At 40.4% G+C, this 20,611-nt stretch overlaps 1 protein-coding gene across 3 annotated transcripts in view; it reads left to right on the plus strand.

The window, feature by feature from the left end:
* The window catches only part of igf2bp2a (insulin-like growth factor 2 mRNA binding protein 2a), a 45,465-nt gene that overhangs the window by 17,620 nt on the left and 7,234 nt on the right, over window positions 1-20,611 (plus strand). For 2 of the 3 annotated variants that reach the window (XM_072397162.1, XM_072397163.1), the window contains exons 3-9: window positions 7,662-7,710; window positions 10,753-10,804; window positions 12,883-12,946; window positions 13,575-13,865; window positions 14,080-14,214; window positions 17,754-17,876; window positions 19,293-19,428. In XM_072397162.1, the coding sequence (XP_072253263.1) occupies window positions 7,662-7,710; window positions 10,753-10,804; window positions 12,883-12,946; window positions 13,575-13,865; window positions 14,080-14,214; window positions 17,754-17,876; window positions 19,293-19,428 (850 nt within the window). Of the gene's footprint in view, window positions 1-7,661; window positions 7,711-10,752; window positions 10,805-12,355; window positions 12,793-12,882; window positions 12,947-13,574; window positions 13,866-14,079; window positions 14,215-17,753; window positions 17,877-19,292; window positions 19,429-20,611 lie in introns of those variants that run through there. The other variant, XM_072397164.1, reaches the window with a different exon arrangement.

Here is a 20,611-nt window from a genome sequence, read left to right on the forward strand (position 1 = left end):
ATGTATTTTTGTACAAATTGGAAATCTCACTTTAATTGTTTAGATGATTCAGAGGCTTTCTGTGTAACCAAAAACACTTTGTTTTGAAACTGAAGCTTTTCACAAGGGGAGATTTAATAGTGGATGAAGATAAAGTTGCTCTAATCAATATTTTTACAGTCACAACAAATATGATGTGAAAGGAACTTTTCTTTTTAATAGCCAAAATAAAACCTAACTTCACAGTTTCTCTCTGCTGTGCAGAGCCATGTTTTTTTGCTCATTCTTTGTTTTTGGCCCTTAATTTTAGTGTTTCACTTCAGCCTCATTGCTCTTGTCAGTGTCATTTTCACTTAATGCAGTAGATATCTGTCAGTAAGCTCTACGAGTACACTGCCTGCCCAGCGCCACGCTGTTTATTTATTTTATTGACTGGTTAACAGGATAAATTACAGCAAGTAGCTGGTGAACATGGCAGAGGATTTAGCTAAAAAAAGGAATATAGTTTTACCTAAGGACTGTGAAAATCAAGTAGTCAAAAACATATTTAAATATTTCATGTTCGGGCTGATCTATAAATTGTCTTATATCATTGTCTTATAAGTTGACATATTTACATGACTGCTAAAAATGGGGAAATAAAAAGGATTTTTGACCTGATCTTCCAGGCACTTGCTTGTCTACTTTTTTAGAAATGACATATGTTCCTCTTCACTGGGGGACACGGACAAATGTTGACTAAAATGTTGAGTCTTGGTAGTTGATACTGTTTGGTCTTTTTGCTGAGCAAAGGAACGTGATCGGTGCTTACTTTATTTTCTCTTTTAGACCAGGGTACACTGGGCCATCCTTCATAAAAGGAGAGGAGATAAGGCCATTGGTCTCAACCCACCACACTACTTGGGATTCATGTAAATGACTAAATAACAAGAGTGTGAGGAACTTTTTCTTTTATTGTATTATATTGCCAACCCTATTAATTGCTGGTTTGTCCTTGTTTGTATAGCCTGCATGAGGTAACAGAGTAACAGGGCAAAGTAGTAGTTTCACCACTCGAAGTATTTAAACATGGGAGCTTATTTTATGTTGTCCTTTTGAACTATGAGTTGTCCATATTTTGTAAAATTCAGGCAAAATTTTTAGTTTGGATTCTCTACTCAAGTAGTGTATTTTAGTGTAAGTAGTGTATGTGTCAATATACCATCTACGTGCATCAAGATGATAACAATTGCCTGATTACAATTTTAAAGGAAGGGACTGCAAATCTGCACTTTGACTGGCTCTTTCTTTGCTATATTCGATTTAATGAAATTCAGCCTTTCGGTTTTAAGCAATTCTGCGGAGATACACACAGACTGAGAAACGCATTCAAATTATACCTCGATTTTGTAGATGTTTGCAGGAAAGAGTTGGGCGATTTGATATGAATCAGACGGAAAGAAGGAATATCATTGAAAAGAAAATTAGCTCAATTGGAAAAAAATAACATGTTTAATCACTATATTTTCTTTGTAAATCTTCTATATTTACAATTTTCCCACTTTGCGTACAGAACTGCTATTACCCCACTGTCTAAAACACGATCAGCAATTAATTAATCAAAAGCCTCTCGTCTGCTGTAATTATGGCAGAATGACACAGTCTTTCAAGAACTCATCCCGGAGATGATTCTGAAATGACTGACTTGTAAAATCCAGCACTACCATAATCTGCAAATCAGCAACAAAATAAGTTTTTTAATGGTTTAATATTTTTCTGATAGCCTCTTTTAGTGGATAGCTGTGTTGTATATTTGACTGTCACGAGCTGACAGACATTATTTTCCAAAGTCTGTTTCATTTCTGTAGGTTTCTTGTGTCACTGTGTTCATTTTCCTTCAAAGTCTGTTTGTTTTCATAGAGGACAAAGAGCGGCAAATCTTTGTGACTGAAAGACAACAACGGTGTATTGGCACTTCTCGCATCCAAATCCTTTTATCTCTGCCCCTCAACAATTGAATGGGCCTCCGAGAAGCGCGTAGGAGCTCTGCACAGAAAAGGACCGTGCTTTGTCTTAATCCAGCAGCTAGAGAGGGGGATGCAGTTGGAGCGCCGGCAGAGTTTGAAAAGGGAAGCAGGGGGACATCTTCCACATAGAAGGGTCTCCTCATTATTGTTGACTTGTTGCTTCCGCTCTGAGATTTCAGCGCGTTTAGGCGCTTAAGAGCTTAAGGGCCAAACCAGAAATTGGGTTAATTCAGATTAGACAAGTCTGTTGTTGGTGTGTAAGGACCACCGGGTTATTTCGCCAACCCACCTGTACTATATGATACACTGTGTTCCAGTCAAAGCTTGGTTTTGTTAGTTTGAGCTGGTGTGCTGTCCACAGTGGAGATGTAAGAGCAGCAGGGTCTTACATACATGCTCTGTAAATGTAGCCGATAGTTAGATGATCACATTATGCTGCACTCAGCACTGCATTAGAACTTGTAAAAAAAGCAGAAGACATTGGCGTTCCACAGACAGTATATAGACTGAATTTGTAATATGAGCATGTAATAGGTGCATAATCACATGCCTCCGGTGTGATTTATGACCGCAGAGGTTTTCATTTCCTATTTTATCTGCTGAGCATGGCAGCCATGGTGGCCCGATCATCTTTCATTCTGTAAAAAATAAGTCTATCGATAAACCGTTTCTGGACTGATGTGAACTTCCTGAGTCTGGCCTTCTTTTGTCTTTAGTCTTTTGTCAGGCAGGTTACAGTTAGAAAGAAAGAGAGGAAAGTTGTAAAAAAATAAAATAAAAGTAAAAACACTGATTTCCATTTTCCTGAGCAAAAATATTTCAAATTTTTTAAAGAAAAAATTATCTTTATCTAAACATTAAGCAGCAAATATGCACGTGTATTGCTGTGAGACAATGGGTAGGCCTTTGTAATATGAGCTTACTGCACTGAGAACCAGCCAGTTGGAGTGTTGACAGCTAAATGGGTGCAGGAGAAGAAGAAATGGTAGGTAAGAGGAGAAAAACAAACTTTTATCGTTCAGCTGAATTAGCTGTGAGTCTTCTGGTTGAGTTGAGTGTGAGTGCAGACATGTTTGTGGGAGCTCTGTGTGGCAGCGTGCTCCGTACAAGCCTGACTGAAAGGCCATTTGGGATGTCTTTTCATTCGTCGAGAGAGAGGCTCCCCCACTGGGCGCAGGACTGCATGCCTTGTGAGCCACACAGAGCAGGGACAGCGAGGTAAACAAGGGTTTTCAAGGCCTCATTAGATAGGCTCTTGAAGATAGAATGAAATGTTAAATAATTCACTCCTCTTTTAAAAAAAATAAAAGAGGTTTTCCCTAAGTTGAGAAACTCCTGGAAAACACAAAGATATTTTGTGTTGCAGTGCATTTTTAATGACATGAGTGACTTTGATTTTTGTGGGGGCGGTTCACAAATGAAGTACACAGAGTTTATGACAAGTCGTTATGTTATGTTCACACCGGGTGAGTGTGTGAGTTTTTCCACCTTAATTTCTTTTTTCAAGGGTCATGACATAAATTAGCATACATGTTTATATGTCAATAATATCACTCTTTGATATAATTTGATATTTTAACAACAATAATATCAAAGAAACTGAACAAACTCACATGTTAAGTGTGTGCTTTATCACAAACAGGCCACGGAGAGCCCTGTATGCATGTCAGTGTTGAGCTTCCACAGTTCCACAACACATTTCTAAGTAAATGAGGGAATACATCATCTATCACTGTCATAAGTGAACTTTCACCAAATTCATATCAATGAAACACTGCAAGTGAGTTCAGTGAGTGAGTGAGTAGGAGGTGCCATTGTTGACATATCACACCTAAAATCTGCTGCAAGAACAGCCAAACCAAACGCCTTGGAGCCTGCCAAGATCGATTCCCTTTAGAGTGTGATCTCATGAATCTCCAGAAAATCAAGCTGCGTTGCAGGATAGCACTTCATGGCAATGTGTCTTCAAAAGTCCTGGATGCTGTGATATTATTGTGATTTTGGGCAAACGTTATGTGTTAAATGAGGTTTCACTGCACACGAATAGACAGTCCACAATAAGTGTGATGCGAAGTCAAGAAAAGTATTTTTTCCTTATCCTAAAATACTCTTTTAATTCTCAGCGCAATCATAAGTGAGATATTTGTTTTGTTATTTTATCACACACCGTTGTGGTACCATGGTTTATTTTTAAACTTTCATTGAAGTACAATTATATACAATAATAAATATTCTATAAAGTATTAGCAATGAACACACAGCAGTGGGCATTTTTGAATGATGAGTAGACCTACGTATTTTTCGACATTTTGCTTCTCATATACTACTCTGATTCCTATTTCTCTGTTTCTGTAAGTAAAAAGTCCCAGTGCTGGACTTCTGGCTGCATGTGGTAGTTTGTCTCAGTATGTCTAGATTTAACAGATAATTGCAGCCTGTATTTGAAGTTTTGTTGCGTTGCCATGTCTATCACTTGTTGCAGACTTCTTTTTTTCATGTTTATATCCTCTTTGCCTCCACCAGAGAGAGTATAATTTCAAAGCCTCTGACCGTTTGCATCGTCAGACACATGTTCTTTATTTAATCAGCTCCATCCACATGCAGCCTTGTGACTCATGTTTGGTGGACTTAAGCTTCTATAATAATGTAATGTAAGCGCAAGAAAAGCAACAGTTGCATATTTGACATTTTTACAGGCTGTTTGATCAATTATCACAGTAATTCCTGATGAGTTTTTCTCTTGGATGACCAGTTCCTAATACTTAAACAATGTTCGCGCCAGTCAGCAAGTGGCTCGGAGAAATTCAAAAGGTGTTGAAAAACTAAAAAGGAAAAACAGGTTTTGAATATATAATTCCACCACAGGTTTTTCACATTGATAATCAGAGCCTCGTCTATAGGAACATAGGAGCAGATTTCTGGCGAAGGGTGAATATCCTCTTTCTCACCCCTCTGTCTGCCTACTCAGAGGTTAAAATTCCTTCGACTACTACGCATGCATGCGTCCATTAGAATGCGCGCCTGTGCACAGACACGGCTCCTTACCTCGTACAGGTGGGTGCAGTAAATATTAGCTTTTCGACTGAACATGGCCACCCTCAGATATTTAAAGGCCGAAATTGAGAGGCTTTCTTTTTTCTCTTGGCAGGCTGCTCCAAACCAACAGCAGACAGCTTGGTTACATTCAACAAACATTAAGTAACCATCGACTTCAGTCTGTATCTTGTACTACAGTCCATTTTGGACTTGGACAAGGAGAGGCTGAGAGAGGGCGCTGGGTTCACTTTGCTTGCAAACAAACTGGATGTTAGCAGAAACTTGCTGCTTCGCATACTACCACTGAGCCGCTGTCTTATTATATAGCGACACATATACCCTCAGGGCATACAGCTCATGCCTTTGCCTAAACCTGAACACTGTAGACAGCTAACAGCATATGTGGCAGGATGGCATGTATTGTGGGCCTCTCCCTACACTGGAGACAGACGAAGAGACAGAAAGCAGTGAACCCCTGGTTAGCCAGAGGCCACAAGTATGCAGAAAATGAGACCTTAAAGGACTGTCAGCGGGCCCTGTCACATTTTCCGTAACATGTCCCTTCAGGAAGCTCCTGGTGCATGTTTTGGACAAAGACAGTGGTCCTTAAAACACAAGGTTGTCACCGAGAAAGAAACCCACAGAAAAATAAGTCAAAGGCCTGTAGTGTTACAGTGGTCATTTTGAGGAAGGTTTCCATCCAACTCTGAGATCTCTGTCAGTTTGCCCGAGTTTACATGATCACAATTATACTAAAGTATCTGTTAAAAGTTGCAGATGATGCTGCTGTCTGTGATCGTGTTGTCTAGCATTAAGGTAAGGCCCGCAGTGGACTATTAAAAGAGACGGTGCTGAATAAAAGTACCTTCCACATTCTACGTGAAGCAAATCAGGGATGCCAGCTTTTGGGGCTGTTTTGAGGTTTAGAGTTAGCCATAAATGCTCACTAGCTATTGCTTATTTTGGAGAGCAGAAAGTTGTTTACAATGTGGAAATAGGTGATGTGTTTTTAGCGGTGCAGACAGATTTTTTTCTTTCGGTTTACCTTTGTTTGGTTTCTGGTTGGTAAAAGAGCTCTTTCATTAGGCCACTCACTTTAAAGCCGTTTTTAACAAAATGCTTACACGCTACTGTGTGATAGAACACAGTTGTGTTTTAATTGTATTTTAGTCCACTGTCTGCATGAGACAATTGACAGAGGTTACTGTTGTATTTCGAGTATTAAGTTTTTTAACTGCTTACTCACTGATACAGAGAAACATATTCTACTCTAATATTCATGTGCATTAAGAACGTCATTTGTTTTAGAGTTTTATGACTTTTTTCTTTCTAATCGGTGTTAGCTGTGTGCTGTTTCACCTCTCAGTATTTTCACAATACTGCAGAAACTTGAGGTTGATAAAGGTTGACAAGGGGAAATCTGTGTGACACTGTGTTCCTCCTTTGTCTGTCCTTGAACGGCACAATCAGAAAGAGTCAGTCATTGATGTCCAGCTGCCAGCCGGTTCTCTCTCCTCACTGCAGACTTTTGCACCAGGACCTAAAGTTTTTGTAGAGACAAACCGAGATGGAGAAATGTGTGTGCATGTAGATTCAAAGCGCTGAAAACATGCCACACGTGTGTCCTTGTTTGTATGTTTTCCCCCGAAGCATCCTCCTGAACAGAAATCCACCTCTCTCTGTACTCCAGTCTCACTCCTGTGATGTGCCATCTGAACTGCTTCTTAAATGTCTTTTTGGAATACGTTAGCTCGGCTGCAGAACTGGACTGGACTCTCTCACGTTAATGTAGTCGTTAACAGCTTGTGGTCACGGGCGGTTTGTGTGGCTTTGCTGTTGGAGCTGACACACTCAGTGGAGGCTGTGTGGAAGCTCTGGATCCCAAAAGGACGAGGCAGAGAGGGACTCTTCTGTATGGATAATATTTTCTATAAAGATTTGATGAAAGCCTCTTTAAGGGCTCATAATTCAATATTTTTGTTGTTGAAGGATATAAATTAAATGCATGTGAACTGAATAGACTGGAAGGAATAAATCAATAACCATTGGTGTGGTTTCTTATTGTTAGTTTTGTTCTCTTATGTAAAATTCAAACCAGAAGCACACACTCTAATTGCGTCACTCAGGATTGAGGAAACCCATCGCTGCGGCCTAAGCACAATATAGTTTTTTTTATGTCACTTGTGTCACTTCCACTTTTCATAGTGAGAGTAGCAAGAATAGCGCTTGTAGGATGGTGTTACCAGGAGTCACTAACTGCTGTCTAATAAATGCCTGCACCCACACAGCTACATTTCTTTCAGCACTCCTGTAGCAGTCCTCTGATTGATGATTCAGTCTATTAATCTGTGGTTGTTGTTGAAAGTATGACCGTGAATTATATGTACACATAGAATAATACAGGTCTGATGCTGTATTACTGCCCTCACTTATAAAAACAACAACTTTCCTCCTTAGTTGCTGATATGAAAAATGTTTATATATTCGCTCTCTCTCTCTCTACATATATACACATATATATGTACTCTGTATATAAAGTGAAGTTTGCTGGACTTGCTGTGAACGGATGACTGTAAGTGTGTGTGAGTTTGTGGTTCAGGTCTGTTAAATCCACTCCGTCTGTGTCTCTCATCTCTGCAGGAGTCGGAAGATCCAGATCCGGAACATTCCCCCTCATCTACAGTGGGAGGTCAGTTGTTTGTATGTCAGTGTATGTGTGTGTGTGAGACAGTGATGCACAGGTGAACAGCACCAGGCAGCACATAAACCAATTTCCTGACAATGAGTCACCAGCCTTTCAGACTTAAGTGTTTGTGTGCACGCCTTCATGTCTGTGCATGTGCTTATATGTTTGTCAGTGTTTGTTACAGTGTGGGTGACACTGTCTGATGTCAGCATCTGTAAACTTGCAGGGGTCCAAGCTGGTTTTCTCTGAATGAGCGTGTCGGCTGTTATGCCCGCCAACGTTCTCACTGCTGTTTGGGTTTATATCTGCATGTTGTCTGCACGCTACGGATGAACTATAAACATATTGGTAGAGTAAAAAAGCTTGACAGTTCAGGACAACTTGGACTCAAGCTCTTACTTAACAGATGGCTATATTATTTTCCCATTGAACTTATTTAATTTTACATCGAACAAATTAGCAAATTTAAAAAACAAACAAACATGCAACTGCACAAAATACTTAAAAAAATGACAATACAAACTTGAAACAGCCTTGTATTTTTTCTAAATGATAGTATGTGATATTGAAGGAATGTGAACTTGTGGGCTGCTGTGGCTCAAGTGCGGATAAGTCACCCAAACGTGTGTATAACAAAGGAGTAAGAAGCACTACATGGACCTGTTTTTATTGGCTCATTTTAAAACTGTGATTATTATTTATTGTTAATATAATGTCCGTTTATGAAACAAATTTGCTAAATCTTCTGAAAGTCAAGGGGTTTTTAGCACGTGACTTTTAGCAGTGCAACAATAGCATAATGCTAATATTCATTAAATGGCAACTAATTGAAAAAAACTCAATATGGACTATAGAGTCACTAACTCATAAATTAGAGTAAATTAACATAATTTAATACATTGTTGTATGGTTCAGACCCACCTCTTGCTCCTCTCCAGGTCCACTGTCTTGTTCAAATTTGTTCACTTGTGACTCCAAACCAGCCAGTAGTTTTCAAAACATTAGTCCACAAATCAATGTTTGACTTCACCGTGATTGTATCCACTTCTTAAACTGCCAGTTATAAAGGAGCTTTAGCTATGCTGTTTGGTGTATGTTCTCACACAGTAAAGCCAACTGTTTCTCCATGCTTCCAGAGAGCAACAGTCCAATAAACTTTGAGAAAATTAATTTGCCAAAATGCGGAATTAGTCCTGAAAACGTTCAAACTTGGCTCTGTGATGGACTGGCAACCTGTACAGGGTGCACCCTGCCTCTTGCTCAGTGGTAGCAACGATGGGCTTTGCCCTCTCCATGACCCTGAATAGGATAAAGCGGGTATGAAAAATTAATGAATGAGCTTTCAAGCTGCATTAAAGTAGGAATGCACTGAGTTGTTGACACTGATTTCTTTGTATAGTCTGGTCTCATATAGACTTTGTGCTGCTTAACATTTTTTTGTTTCCTAATGCCTCAGATGGGGCTACATGTTGTTGTCGTGGTTCGCACTGTCACCCAACTAAAGCCCATTCAAATCTCAGCTGGATTTGTTCTGTGTGGAGTTTGCATGTTCTCCCTGTATCCATGTGGGTACGTTGGTTTCCTCCCACAGTCCAAGAACAGGCATGTTCTGGTGGGTCTAAATAATTCACAGGTGTGACAGTTTCCTTTGTCTCTGTGATGGACTTGTGACCTGTTCATGGTGTGCCCTCTCTCACACCTTATGGCAGCAGGGATAAACTGTGATATGGATGCTGTGGTTGTTGAAAGTATATAAATGAGTGCCTCAGATGTTTGTATCAGATCTGGAGACCCATTTACTTGGCAGCCATGCTGTTGTAGTATGTGCTGACTGTAGTTTAATGTTGTTTTGCCAAAATAAGTAAGACTCTCCTTGAAAAGCAGCAGCATGTGTTGCCTAAAAAGTTTTATATATCTTTTAGAATTGATGATTCCATCCCCCATGCCCCAGTTATCCACACCATTTGCACTAATCTAATGCACCCCCATACCAGCATTGATGCGGGCTTTTGAACTGAGCGCAGATGACAAGATGAATGGTCCTTTTCCTCTTAAACCCGGAGGATGTGACATCCATGATTTCCAAATAGAAATTCAAAACAGCAGGAATCTTTTTGATTTGGCCTCAGTCCATCCTAAATGATCTCAGCCCTAAAGAGGGTAGCAGTGTTTATGAATGATGTTTAGCTGCTTTATTATTTGAGTAGAGTAGAGTTTTCATTTGGATATGTGGTATATATTTATATTTTAAAAAAGTCTGATATGTTGCATTTGTACCATGATAAAACATATAATTGATATGAATCATTTCCACGTTATTGTTTTTGAATTTTTATTTACCTGTTCCATCACATTAGAAAAAAGGTTGTATTTGTTGGTTTACGCCTATAGGCCTCCCTTATAGCGCACTTGAACTGTTGTGTTCACACAGGACTTTCCTCATTGTAAGACACAATGAACAGGCAAATTATTATAAGTGTTGTAATTAGTGCGGTGACATATAAGTCTTGAAATAATGCTTTAGTATTCCCAAGTCTGATTAATTGAAGTATTTGTTGTTTGTCCTGTTTTACTCCAGCTCACAACGTCTGTGATACATAAATGCCATTGCAATAACCTTTATCTGTAATCTCAAGTGCTGTTCCTACAGGCAAGTCCGTACAAGCAGGCACTTGACTCTCATTACTTCCTATCCAAATGCAATCAAATATCTTGGAAAAGTTGTGCCTTTCCATTGTAAGGGGTTGGGCACATTCAGATAAAAGTTAGAGATGCTTACTGCCTAGTTCAGTACCATCAATGGTAGAAGCTGCCTAAAGATGATGTAATTAAAGAGAGTGGGGTTAAAAGTTATGATCCAGGTTATGATTTCCAATAATCTGCTTCAATATGAAATTCTGATATTACTCAAACTCTTCTCTTGTGCTTACACTCGCTACATTGACACTTAAACATTGCCCCACATAAACTTTAGTAGCAACAATGTTCTTATGCATCAGTGCCCGTAATGCCTGTCTCTGATTTAAACTCTTTCTTCTTCCCCAGGTTTTGGACGGCCTTCTAGCTCAGTATGGTACTGTAGAGAACGTGGAACAAGGTACAGAACTCTTCTCCCTGTTTGCCACATGTGTCATCTTCAGTTTGCTCCAACTGTTAAGCGCATATGTGTCTATTTAACATCACAGACAGACCTCCCAGTGAGTCAATTCTCCCTGTGAGACTTCTCTTCCTCATTGTCATCATCCCATACACTACATTATCTAAACATAACCCATCTCTTCATATGAATCAGCCTTTATCATTTTGTTTATCTCGGTGTGTATAAGTTTGACCTGGAGACATGAGCGTGTGAATTACATGCTTCCTCTATAATAAGTAATGTCTACCTCTATGGATCCCCTCGGCTTCAGCGTATGGATTGAAGTGGGCAGACATGGCAGACATCCAGCAGTAATGTGTCTGTGTGCGTGTTTATGCCTATTCATGTTTGGGTGTTGCATCTCTTTTGAGGAGATGCATTGTAGTGAGGGGGGGCCTGACGCTGAAGGCGTCTGAAGTGAAGTCTGATGGGGTGTTTGTTAGGGTATGTGTGTGTTTTTGTGTGTGTATGCAGAGAAACTAGAAGCAGAGCCAAGTAGTAGAAACACGCGGGGGGACAGGCACCTACAAATGCACACAGAATCAAATCTTGGCACATGCACACGGTGTCTCTTTCTGTGTCAAAACAGCCAAGACCAACTACCACCCACTGTACTCATGACAGGTGCTAAAACAGAACCCAGCAGAGAAATTACTCCATTCTGAGTTTCCCAGAAGCTGCTGTTAAACAGTCTGCCTCATTCTCCACTAAACACCAGGGCAGCTTTTCCTTCTCTCCTCTCAAATCCTCTGCTTGACTTTTCAAACATCACTAGTTGCTGCGAATTATCAATAGGGCCGCCTTGGTTATCTGCGGTCTCTGTCCAGCTGCCCGTCTTGCCGCCTCCCGTCAGTCTCCCCGTCGGAGACCATGTGCTCTGATTCAAGTTTGTAGAGAAGTCCCATGTTCGTGTGTGGTATGGTGAAGGTTGCCTGTGGCGGGGCAGGGCAGGGCGGAGCGCTGCAGAGCTGGAGCAGAGCTGGCTGTGAGCGCTGGTGGCAGGCGCCATGCCAGACTCTGCCCTCTCAATCTCTCTAAGCCAGCTGGGCACTCTTACTGAATTTAACCCTTCCGAACCTGCTGATTTTCAACTTTAAGTCTCTTAATAATTGCAGTTACTTTTGACGTTGCTCCCAAGAAAAAAGCCCTCTTCAGATTAATTTTCTTACTTGCATTCTGCTCGCATTTATCTGTGAAAACTGTGGCACTTGTCCTCTTAATTACATTGCATTATCACTGTTGCTCTCATCACCTGGAAGTTGATGATGTTAAATAAGGTGGAACACATGCTGATGTAGAAAGATACACATAAAACACAATGAAAAATTATAAAATTATTCTTGAAACACATATGCTACATTTTTAATGTATCAGGAAGGCCCTTTGATAATTTTGCAAACCAGTCTCAGAGGCCTTCACTTAAAATTTTACATTGTCCCCCGATTAAGGACCACAAATATCAGTGATATTTTTTTGCTTTTGGTTAATCAGTGTTTCTTTTTCAACAATTTGACTGTTTACCTTATTAATCAGTCATTTTAAGAGCTTTCTGTTGCATGTGCTGTACAACAAATTCTTTAATCGATATCCACCGCACAGCTCAGTCTTTAAAAGTATGCGTTATCCAGGCAGGAATCCCAGCTTCAGTGCTGCTCTGTGCTCACCGAGCAACACAGGGCTGCCAAGCTTACCAAGGTGCACCTTGGTTGTGCATTTTATCAGCAATTACTTGCTTTGTTTAGGCTGCTATGTCAGACTTAAATCCATTTTTGTGCAAGTGGCAGAGGGGCTATTGTGTTAAGCAGCTCCTGTCTGTAGAGGAAGCAGCAGGGTCTGGAGCAGAGCCAGTGTGATGATGGCTGTAATGGATTCACACAGACAGGCAGCTCTCTAGGTCGCCATGGGAACCTGGACGCGTGTCCCACTCACCTACGGCAACGACAAAGGCCTGTTATGTGCATGTGTAAACCTTTGTTTACCGTAGCTCCTGTTTTTTCACCTCCCCTCCCTTTTTTTCTCCCTGTCTTGTCTCACAGTGAGCACTGATACAGAAACAGCAGTGGTGAATGTTACGTACGCAACCAAGGAGGAAGCTAAAGTGTAAGCAGCACAAATAATGACACTGATGAGCCAAGTACCAAGAGTAAGACTCATGATATACTTGCACAGCCGAGAAGCTGTGATAGGAGCATCTACTACTATTCATTATTTTCTGCTAATATATTTTGTATGTACTTGAATTGTTTCCACGAAGGTCAGAGCAAAGAGAAATTCATCCTTAAATAACAGGAATTATTTCCTTCAGAACATCTGATTTTATTCTAAACTTATTTACACAAGGAGACACACGAGGACATTTTTGATGTAGACATAGTCTTAGCTTTGTTGCTTGTGCTGTTGCTCGTTTAGTGTAGTGCTGATCTCACCTAAAATTCAGAGATCAGAACTCCCCAGTGTTCATGCAATTAAATGCGTCCTGCATTGTTTTGTTTATTTGTTTTTGGATGTACAAATTAATACTCTGAAGGAACTCACAATCCATGTGTAATTAACACTTGTTTGAAAGCAAGTATATTAGAGCCTTGAGATATTAATCAGGATTTAAAAATCAATGGTGCCACTCAAAAACTTTCTCAGAACTATATACTGATATCCTAAAATCCATTTAGTTTAATATATCATCTCCGGCCCCAACACTTCCTGCTCCTTCTTCTCTTTCACCTCCCAGAGCTATTGAGAAGCTGACAGGACACCAGTTTGACGACTACTCCTTCAAGGTGTCATATATCATGGATATGGATGCTGCTCCTCCCGTCCAAGGTCCCCGTGCGCGGCGCGGTGGTAGATCTTCCCGGGACCAGGGCGCTTCTCAGCCTGGGCCGTCAGGAGGCTTCGGTTCACCACGTCCCAGACAACACGACTTCCCCCTGCGTATGCTTGTGCCTACTCAGTTTGTGGGAGCCATAATTGGCAAGGAAGGCCTCACCATCAAGAATGTCACCAAACAGACACAGTCCAAGTAAGCTTTTGTTACTCATGGTCACATTAGTGGTTCAGGCTTTGTTTGGTTTGCTTTGTCCTCAATGTATTGAGATTGAGATTAATATTAACCGAGTTAATTATAGAAGGAAGATTGCTTATCTTGCTTATCTTGTCTTCTAGTTTGGTAAGGCACTTTTTGAGCTTAATTTTCATTTATTATGCACTGCAATCTATGCACATTTATTTCTCAGGGTGGACATTCACCGGAAGGAAAATGCAGGTGCAGCAGAAAAACCCATCACCATCCACTCAACACCCGAGGGCTGCTCCTCCGCCTGTCGCATGATCTTGGACATCATGCAGAAGGAGGCCGACGAGACCAAGACGTGAGTCTGCGCTCCAACACGCACATGCATTCTCAGGCCCAAACATGAATGTTTTCATTCATAAAAAAAGTGAATACAAACATAAATGTTATAATGCAGAGCGTGAACTAATATTATCCCACAGGAAGATTAGTCACAATGTCTGTAGGGCTATAATCCTATCCTTTGACTTGCACGCACACCTTTTAATCTCACTGTGCATTCTGTAGCTTGGACCACTGACATAGTAAACATGGTGCACACATTCACATAAGCTGGCACGTGATCACAGCTTAGTGTTTTACAGACCAGGCCAACACGACTAATTAGGTTTGACACTTTTAACAAGACACTGCACCCTTTAAACTGGTCGAGCTTCTACTCGGTTTGAGCATCATCCTTTGAACTTGTGTATATTTCCTTTCAATTTGCCTCAACTGAGCCACCATAGTACATTACACTTGTTTTTTTTTCGTTTTTTTTGTAGAGTTTTGTCAGATTGTTTGTGCAGCATTGGTGCACATTCACATGCCTCTCATTTGGCTAGAAAATATCTCTGGCCCTTTGATGAGTAAAGCTGTATGATATACAGTATTGTGTAAGGGTGCTTAGTTTGAACCAAATAGCTCATCTTTCTTTTAGAGCTATTTCTCAAGTGGTTTTGAGCAATAGCTCTTCAGGCTTTCTGAAAGCTTTTTAAAGTCATTTGCAGATTTTTCCCTAATTTTCGGTCAAGTTCTTGTAGCAGACTATTTTAAAATGAATGTCATTTAATATTAACCTATGAATTTAGGAAAACTAGGCAAATGGAAGAGAGAATAGGCAGTAGGCCTAATAAAAACCTCTCAAATGCAGACGAATTGTTTCTAAAAAATTTCATTAAATATAAGAAAAAATCCAGCAGACCTGACAATGGAGCTGAGAGATGCATCTGGAACTTCAGTTGATCCATCTACTTTTGGCCCAAGCCTCATTTGAAATGGTCTCCATGCAAGGGCGGAAGGGAAACAAGTGGAAAAGGCTAAGGTATGCCAAAAGGCACCGGATAGAATATCAGTAGCAGCATTCATGGGTGAGATGAATCCTCCCCAGAGTCTGAACCCAACTTTATTGAAGCAGCGTGGGATCATCTGGACAGAGAACCAAAGGCGGCCAACACCCAAAGAGGTGCTTTGAAATGTCCTTCATGATGCCTGGAGAACTATTCCTGAAAACTACTTAAAGGATGGACAAGAAAGTTTGTCTATGAGGGTTCAGACTGTGTTGATTAATAAAGGTGCTCATAGCAAATAGTGACTTAAAAGCTCTTTAAAATCGTACAAACTCTGGTTTTGCCTTAAATACTTTGTTTCCATTTATATTTGCACATTTCAATAAATGACTGCACCTATTTACCATTTGTGCCAAAATATATAGAAATGAGGAATGGCTGAATATTGGGCACAGTATTTTGCTTGTGATCAACATGTGTTGTTTCACCCTATTATTTTATACTTTGTTCCACGTCTTGTCATGCAAGAATGTGATGGCCGCAAGAAGAAATTCAAGCCATGATTCACACAGTTTAGGGACCACTTGAACAGTTCGTAATACTTAAAATCTGTAATGAAATGATGAAACATTTCCTTTCTCTAAAATCATAAATCCAATATCAACCCCTCTCAGCTCAGATGTTGTTATATAGCAAAGAAGTGTCAGACGAACAAGAATTGAATCAGCTTGTCCAATGCACCTCATTTAGTCAGATCAGTAATCCTGCTGTGAAAAGTCACGATGAGTTCCACACCTCTGCAGTGTGTTGACTTAATAAAACCACACGGCCCCGCCCGGGTGCCACACCTGCAGACTTGAAACTGTCGCCCTGGTTGCCCTCCACCCTGTAATTTCACCCAGTCTACAACCACTGAAACCAAAACCGCTGATCTTTGCCTCTAAACCCACACCACTGTCACCCCCTACAGTTCATCCCAAACTAATTCCACCCTGCATAGATCTATATTTACAGATTATAGCATGTTTTGACCTGCCACCCCCTCCCCTGCACACACACACAAACACACACACACACTCACCACACACCATCACCATGTGTGAGACCCAGCCCAAAAGAACCCCCCAGCATCTGGCTGTCCTCCACATCAACCTTAATCCACATTCACACCCTGTAATTGCCACACAAAGCAGAAATATAGATAACACTTAAATAACACACCTCCTGTTTCAGTAACCATCAATATTTCAGCTGCACACATTAGCCACACACAGTCATATAGATACTTAGTGAATGAAGCTTTTAAGTCATCTCAGCTCAACCTAGCTTTATTTATATTGCACCTGTCAAGCAGAAATGCAACCCAAAGTCCTTTATAGAACAAAGGACAATCTTATAAAGACATGAGAAAAGACACAAGACCAAGAAGAACATTAACAATGCTAAAAAGAAATGCAAATAGTAGTGAAATATTAGTGTAAATAGCAATAAGATCACAAGCCAAATTTAAAAACATAAGCAGCTTAAAACAAGTTGTGTGTAAAAGGCTCAATTATTTAGGAATGATAGTATAATGTAGCTCTACATACAGTATATGTTATAGAAGTCAACATTTTGAATCAATACTATAAAATGAAAATGAAATCAACTTTCAGAATCAAATCCTCTGACATTATTGCTCTCAGTTAATAGTTGTGAAACTGTAATGTAAACCATGCCTCCTCCTTCCCAAATTACAGACTTGAAATATTCATGTTTTATAACCATCCCAGTTTGTCTTTCCCACTTGAACGCCACAGTACTTTGGTACAGATTTTGTCAAAGTCTTGGGAAATTAACTCTATTAGATACAACAACAGAAAATGTGACTCACCTTCCATTTCATCCAAATCTGTTTTTGTTAAGTCTGTTTTTCCTCCAGAATATTTTTAAAAGTACCAACGTCAACAGCCAGAGTGGAGGGCTTCAATATAGACATGCAGCATGAGTCAGAGCTTTATTTTTCTTTATAAATTTTTTTTTTTTTTACGGTGGTTGTTTAAATGGTTTAGCAGTAATGTCCCATTTTTTTAAAACTTCTACTTGAAACTGCATCAAATTTCCGTGGTTCTTTCCAGTGATTATCTTTGGGAATTTGTTAATATCATGAAGATGTTTACAGTATCCTTTTTCATTTTGCTCTTTAATGATTCAAAAGGGAAGAAGATGCACTTGGTGAAAGACTTTGACATGTTGTTTCATTTTTCTTTTCACCCCACTGTTCTCTTTATCAAGCGTCATCTGAAGCTTTTTGCGAGCCGTGGTTTCTGTAGCACATTTTAGTGACTGTAAACTAGAGTCATCAGTAAGAACAAAACCTTTGAGCCCACAAGGAATCAGATCAGCATCAAAACAGGTTAAAGCTGATTTCCCGTTTTCAAAAATAAAGAACATAAAGACATGAAACATTTACATTATGTGCTCATCGCTAAAGGAAGGACTTGTTGTGTCTTGATATTGTGCTTAGAGCAGCAGCCCATCACATCGGTCGAACTTATCCTCTATCATCTTACCTGACTTGTGTGTGCAGGACGGAGGATATCCCTCTGAAAATCCTCGCCCACAACAGCCTGGTGGGTCGGCTGATTGGGAAAGAGGGCCGCAACCTGAAGAAGATAGAGGAGGACACCGGGACCAAGATAACCATCTCCTCGTAAGTTGCCTTTCGTATGTTACTCTTACTCTGAAGTGTGTGCTTGCGCGACTGAGTCATGATCATTTCAAATGCAAAGATTCTGAATATTCCTAATTTAACCAATCGACAAACAACAGAAAGTGATTTGGGCTTCTTCCTGCCACACCCTCCCTCCTTTGTGCTCATTAACCTCTGAGCCCGCAGTTTCACTTAACTGAGTTGTTTGAGAGCAAATGTGAAGAGTTGATTACACCTCCTCCAGAACAAGATATAAGAGAGGAGGTGAATACACCCCATTTAACCGACACCAACCTTCGTTCATTTGGAGCTAATAAATTGTTCTGTCCCTGTGAGCTCTGAGGAAGTAATGAGCCTTGAGAAAGAGACACCGCAGTGGAGAGGGTCCCTTTGAGAAAAGCAAGCTTTACATTCAGAACCGAAGATTCTGTGAAATCTTTTAGGAGTGTTGAGAGACAATAGTTTGTGCTTCAAAGGCCCAGAGGCGTTAACATTTGTATAACATTCAGGGGAAATGGTTTATGGAGTGATAAATTCTTTGATTTGAGTACTAGACTGTTCAGAATGTTTTTTTTTCCCTCAGTAGTTCTCTGGTCAGGTCATTTGATGTATTGGTTTCTTGTCAAGGTGAGAAAAACTTAGTATTTTGATGCCGGGTAGCATCAAAGTTTCCAAATGTTCCAAACAACTTTGAGGGCAAAGGTTTTCTTCTCTCTTCAGGCGTAAAACTTTTCTTCCTCTTAGTTTTTTATTCAGCTCTTCCCAAATGTCTCGCTGGAGGAATTTCTTTGAGATGGATGAATCCATTGTATCTGTATTCTCATCGTGCTGCTATTTCCATCCTGACCTTGCCACACTTCTTGTTTTAGGACGCTCTTCACACATTTTTTCACAGAAAGGTCAGTTTATTCGTCATGTCGAGTACTCAGCCTGTGAAGAGCGTTGCAAAATGTCTTCTAGATGTGTCTCTAGACGAGTTTTGAAAAGAAAATAGTCCTGTCACCAGGGTTATCTTAGTTATGGCTACTGGACTACAAATCATCGCATGTGCGCGTTTCTAATTTGTAAATAGCATTTGTGCCAACATCCAAGTTAGACTTGCTCTGGAAAGGCTGCAATATCACAGACTTGGGCCTAATAATAAGCCTCAAAACTACCCAAACATGAATGTCATCTCCCGACCGATTGGCTCAAACCCATAATTGATGGATTTATAGTATGAGTAAAACACACAGGATGTTCAAGTATCTCACCCTGCTTACTTTCTACAGAGATTCGTGCAGTAATATAAACATTTAGTTTTGGCCATTCTTCTGAGAAATCATGTGGGCAGAATGTGAGTCTCCTCTTCTTGAGTATTTGTATATAAAGTGCTTACATGTGTGTATTTGTTTGTCTACGGGATCTTCCGTACAGGCTGCAAGACTTAACCATTTACAATCCTGAGAGGACCATCACGGTGAAGGGCAGCTTGGAGGCTTGTTGTACAGCCGAGGTGGAGATCATGAAGAAGCTGAGAGAAGCCTACGAGAACGATATTGCTGCTATAAATGTAAGTTTACCATCTGCAGGCTGCTTGATTGTTTGTGAGTGTGTTTTGTGTGTGGTCTTGACCACAAGGTGACTCACACAGACTTGACAGGTGAATGACGGAGAGGAGTGATGATAAACAGCAGGATAATATCATCTTCCCATTCAGCGCCTGCATTAGTAAGGCCGGCTTGGTAAACGGATAACAGTAAACGATCGCTGAACAGCTCATCAGTGAGTCGAGTGTTTGAGAGCAGCGTGTCTCTGTGCGTGAATGTGTGTCTGTGTAGCCTCTGACTCATGCTCACTTCCCTGCTGTGCGTGTCTGTGTTCCTGCCGTAACACACTGCCTTTCCCAGCATCCATCTGATATCTGTAGGCTGCTCTTTCACCCAGCTCCTCTTTCACACTGCCTGATGACATCACCCGTGCTGCAGTCTGAGGTCAACCTCAGACGAAGAGAAGCAGTGAGGATTTCACACATGCTCTACATTGCGCTGCAGATAAGCAAAGATGAACACTGATAAAATGATTGTATCAACAGTGATGATGCTCATCACGAGGAAGAGCTGTAACTTAAGGAGGGAAACAGAATGCGGCATCTGCTTTTGGGTTGTTTTATTCCGGGGGGTTACTTTAATATTGGTAGATTAGTTCAATACTTTCTCCCGCATTGTCATTGTTTAAGTATTTGCTCAATAATGATTATCAAGAAGTGTCACGTTGCATGCGGTTTAAATCGCTCTGGGCCTTGTGTGAGCGCTCCTGGAACCTGCCAGGTTGAGCGTTGACTCTACAGTAAGCAGTTAGGGCCATCTAGCGTGATGCCGGAGATATTACACAAGGCTTTCCAGAGATCAAAGATGTTTGAGGAGAAAAGTCTTGTCTTACACACAAAAAAACCCTGAAAAGCTGACATGAATTTTGGGAAAGAAGCTTTGAAAACATCATCTTTTCATGAGCCAAGAAAAACATGATTGTGATGTAACTCCCTTGTTTTCAATAGTGCACTTTTTAAAATTGATTTCTTTCCCGCTTAAAATGAAGGAAAATTCTAAAAAACTCTGATTGTGTTCATGTGACCCTAAAGAGATTTTTCATCCCAATGGAATTTTTCCTGGTTAAATGAAGGTTACACAAAGGACAAAAATAATGATGGTTTTGCAGTTTTTTAATAGTTTGGCTGGGGAGAAGCAAGTATGAGT

Source organism: Leuresthes tenuis, unplaced genomic scaffold, assembly GCF_036924035.1.
Source record: "Leuresthes tenuis unplaced genomic scaffold, fLeuTen1.0.hap1 SCAF_12, whole genome shotgun sequence".
Lineage (NCBI taxonomy): Eukaryota > Metazoa > Chordata > Actinopteri > Atheriniformes > Atherinopsidae > Leuresthes > Leuresthes tenuis.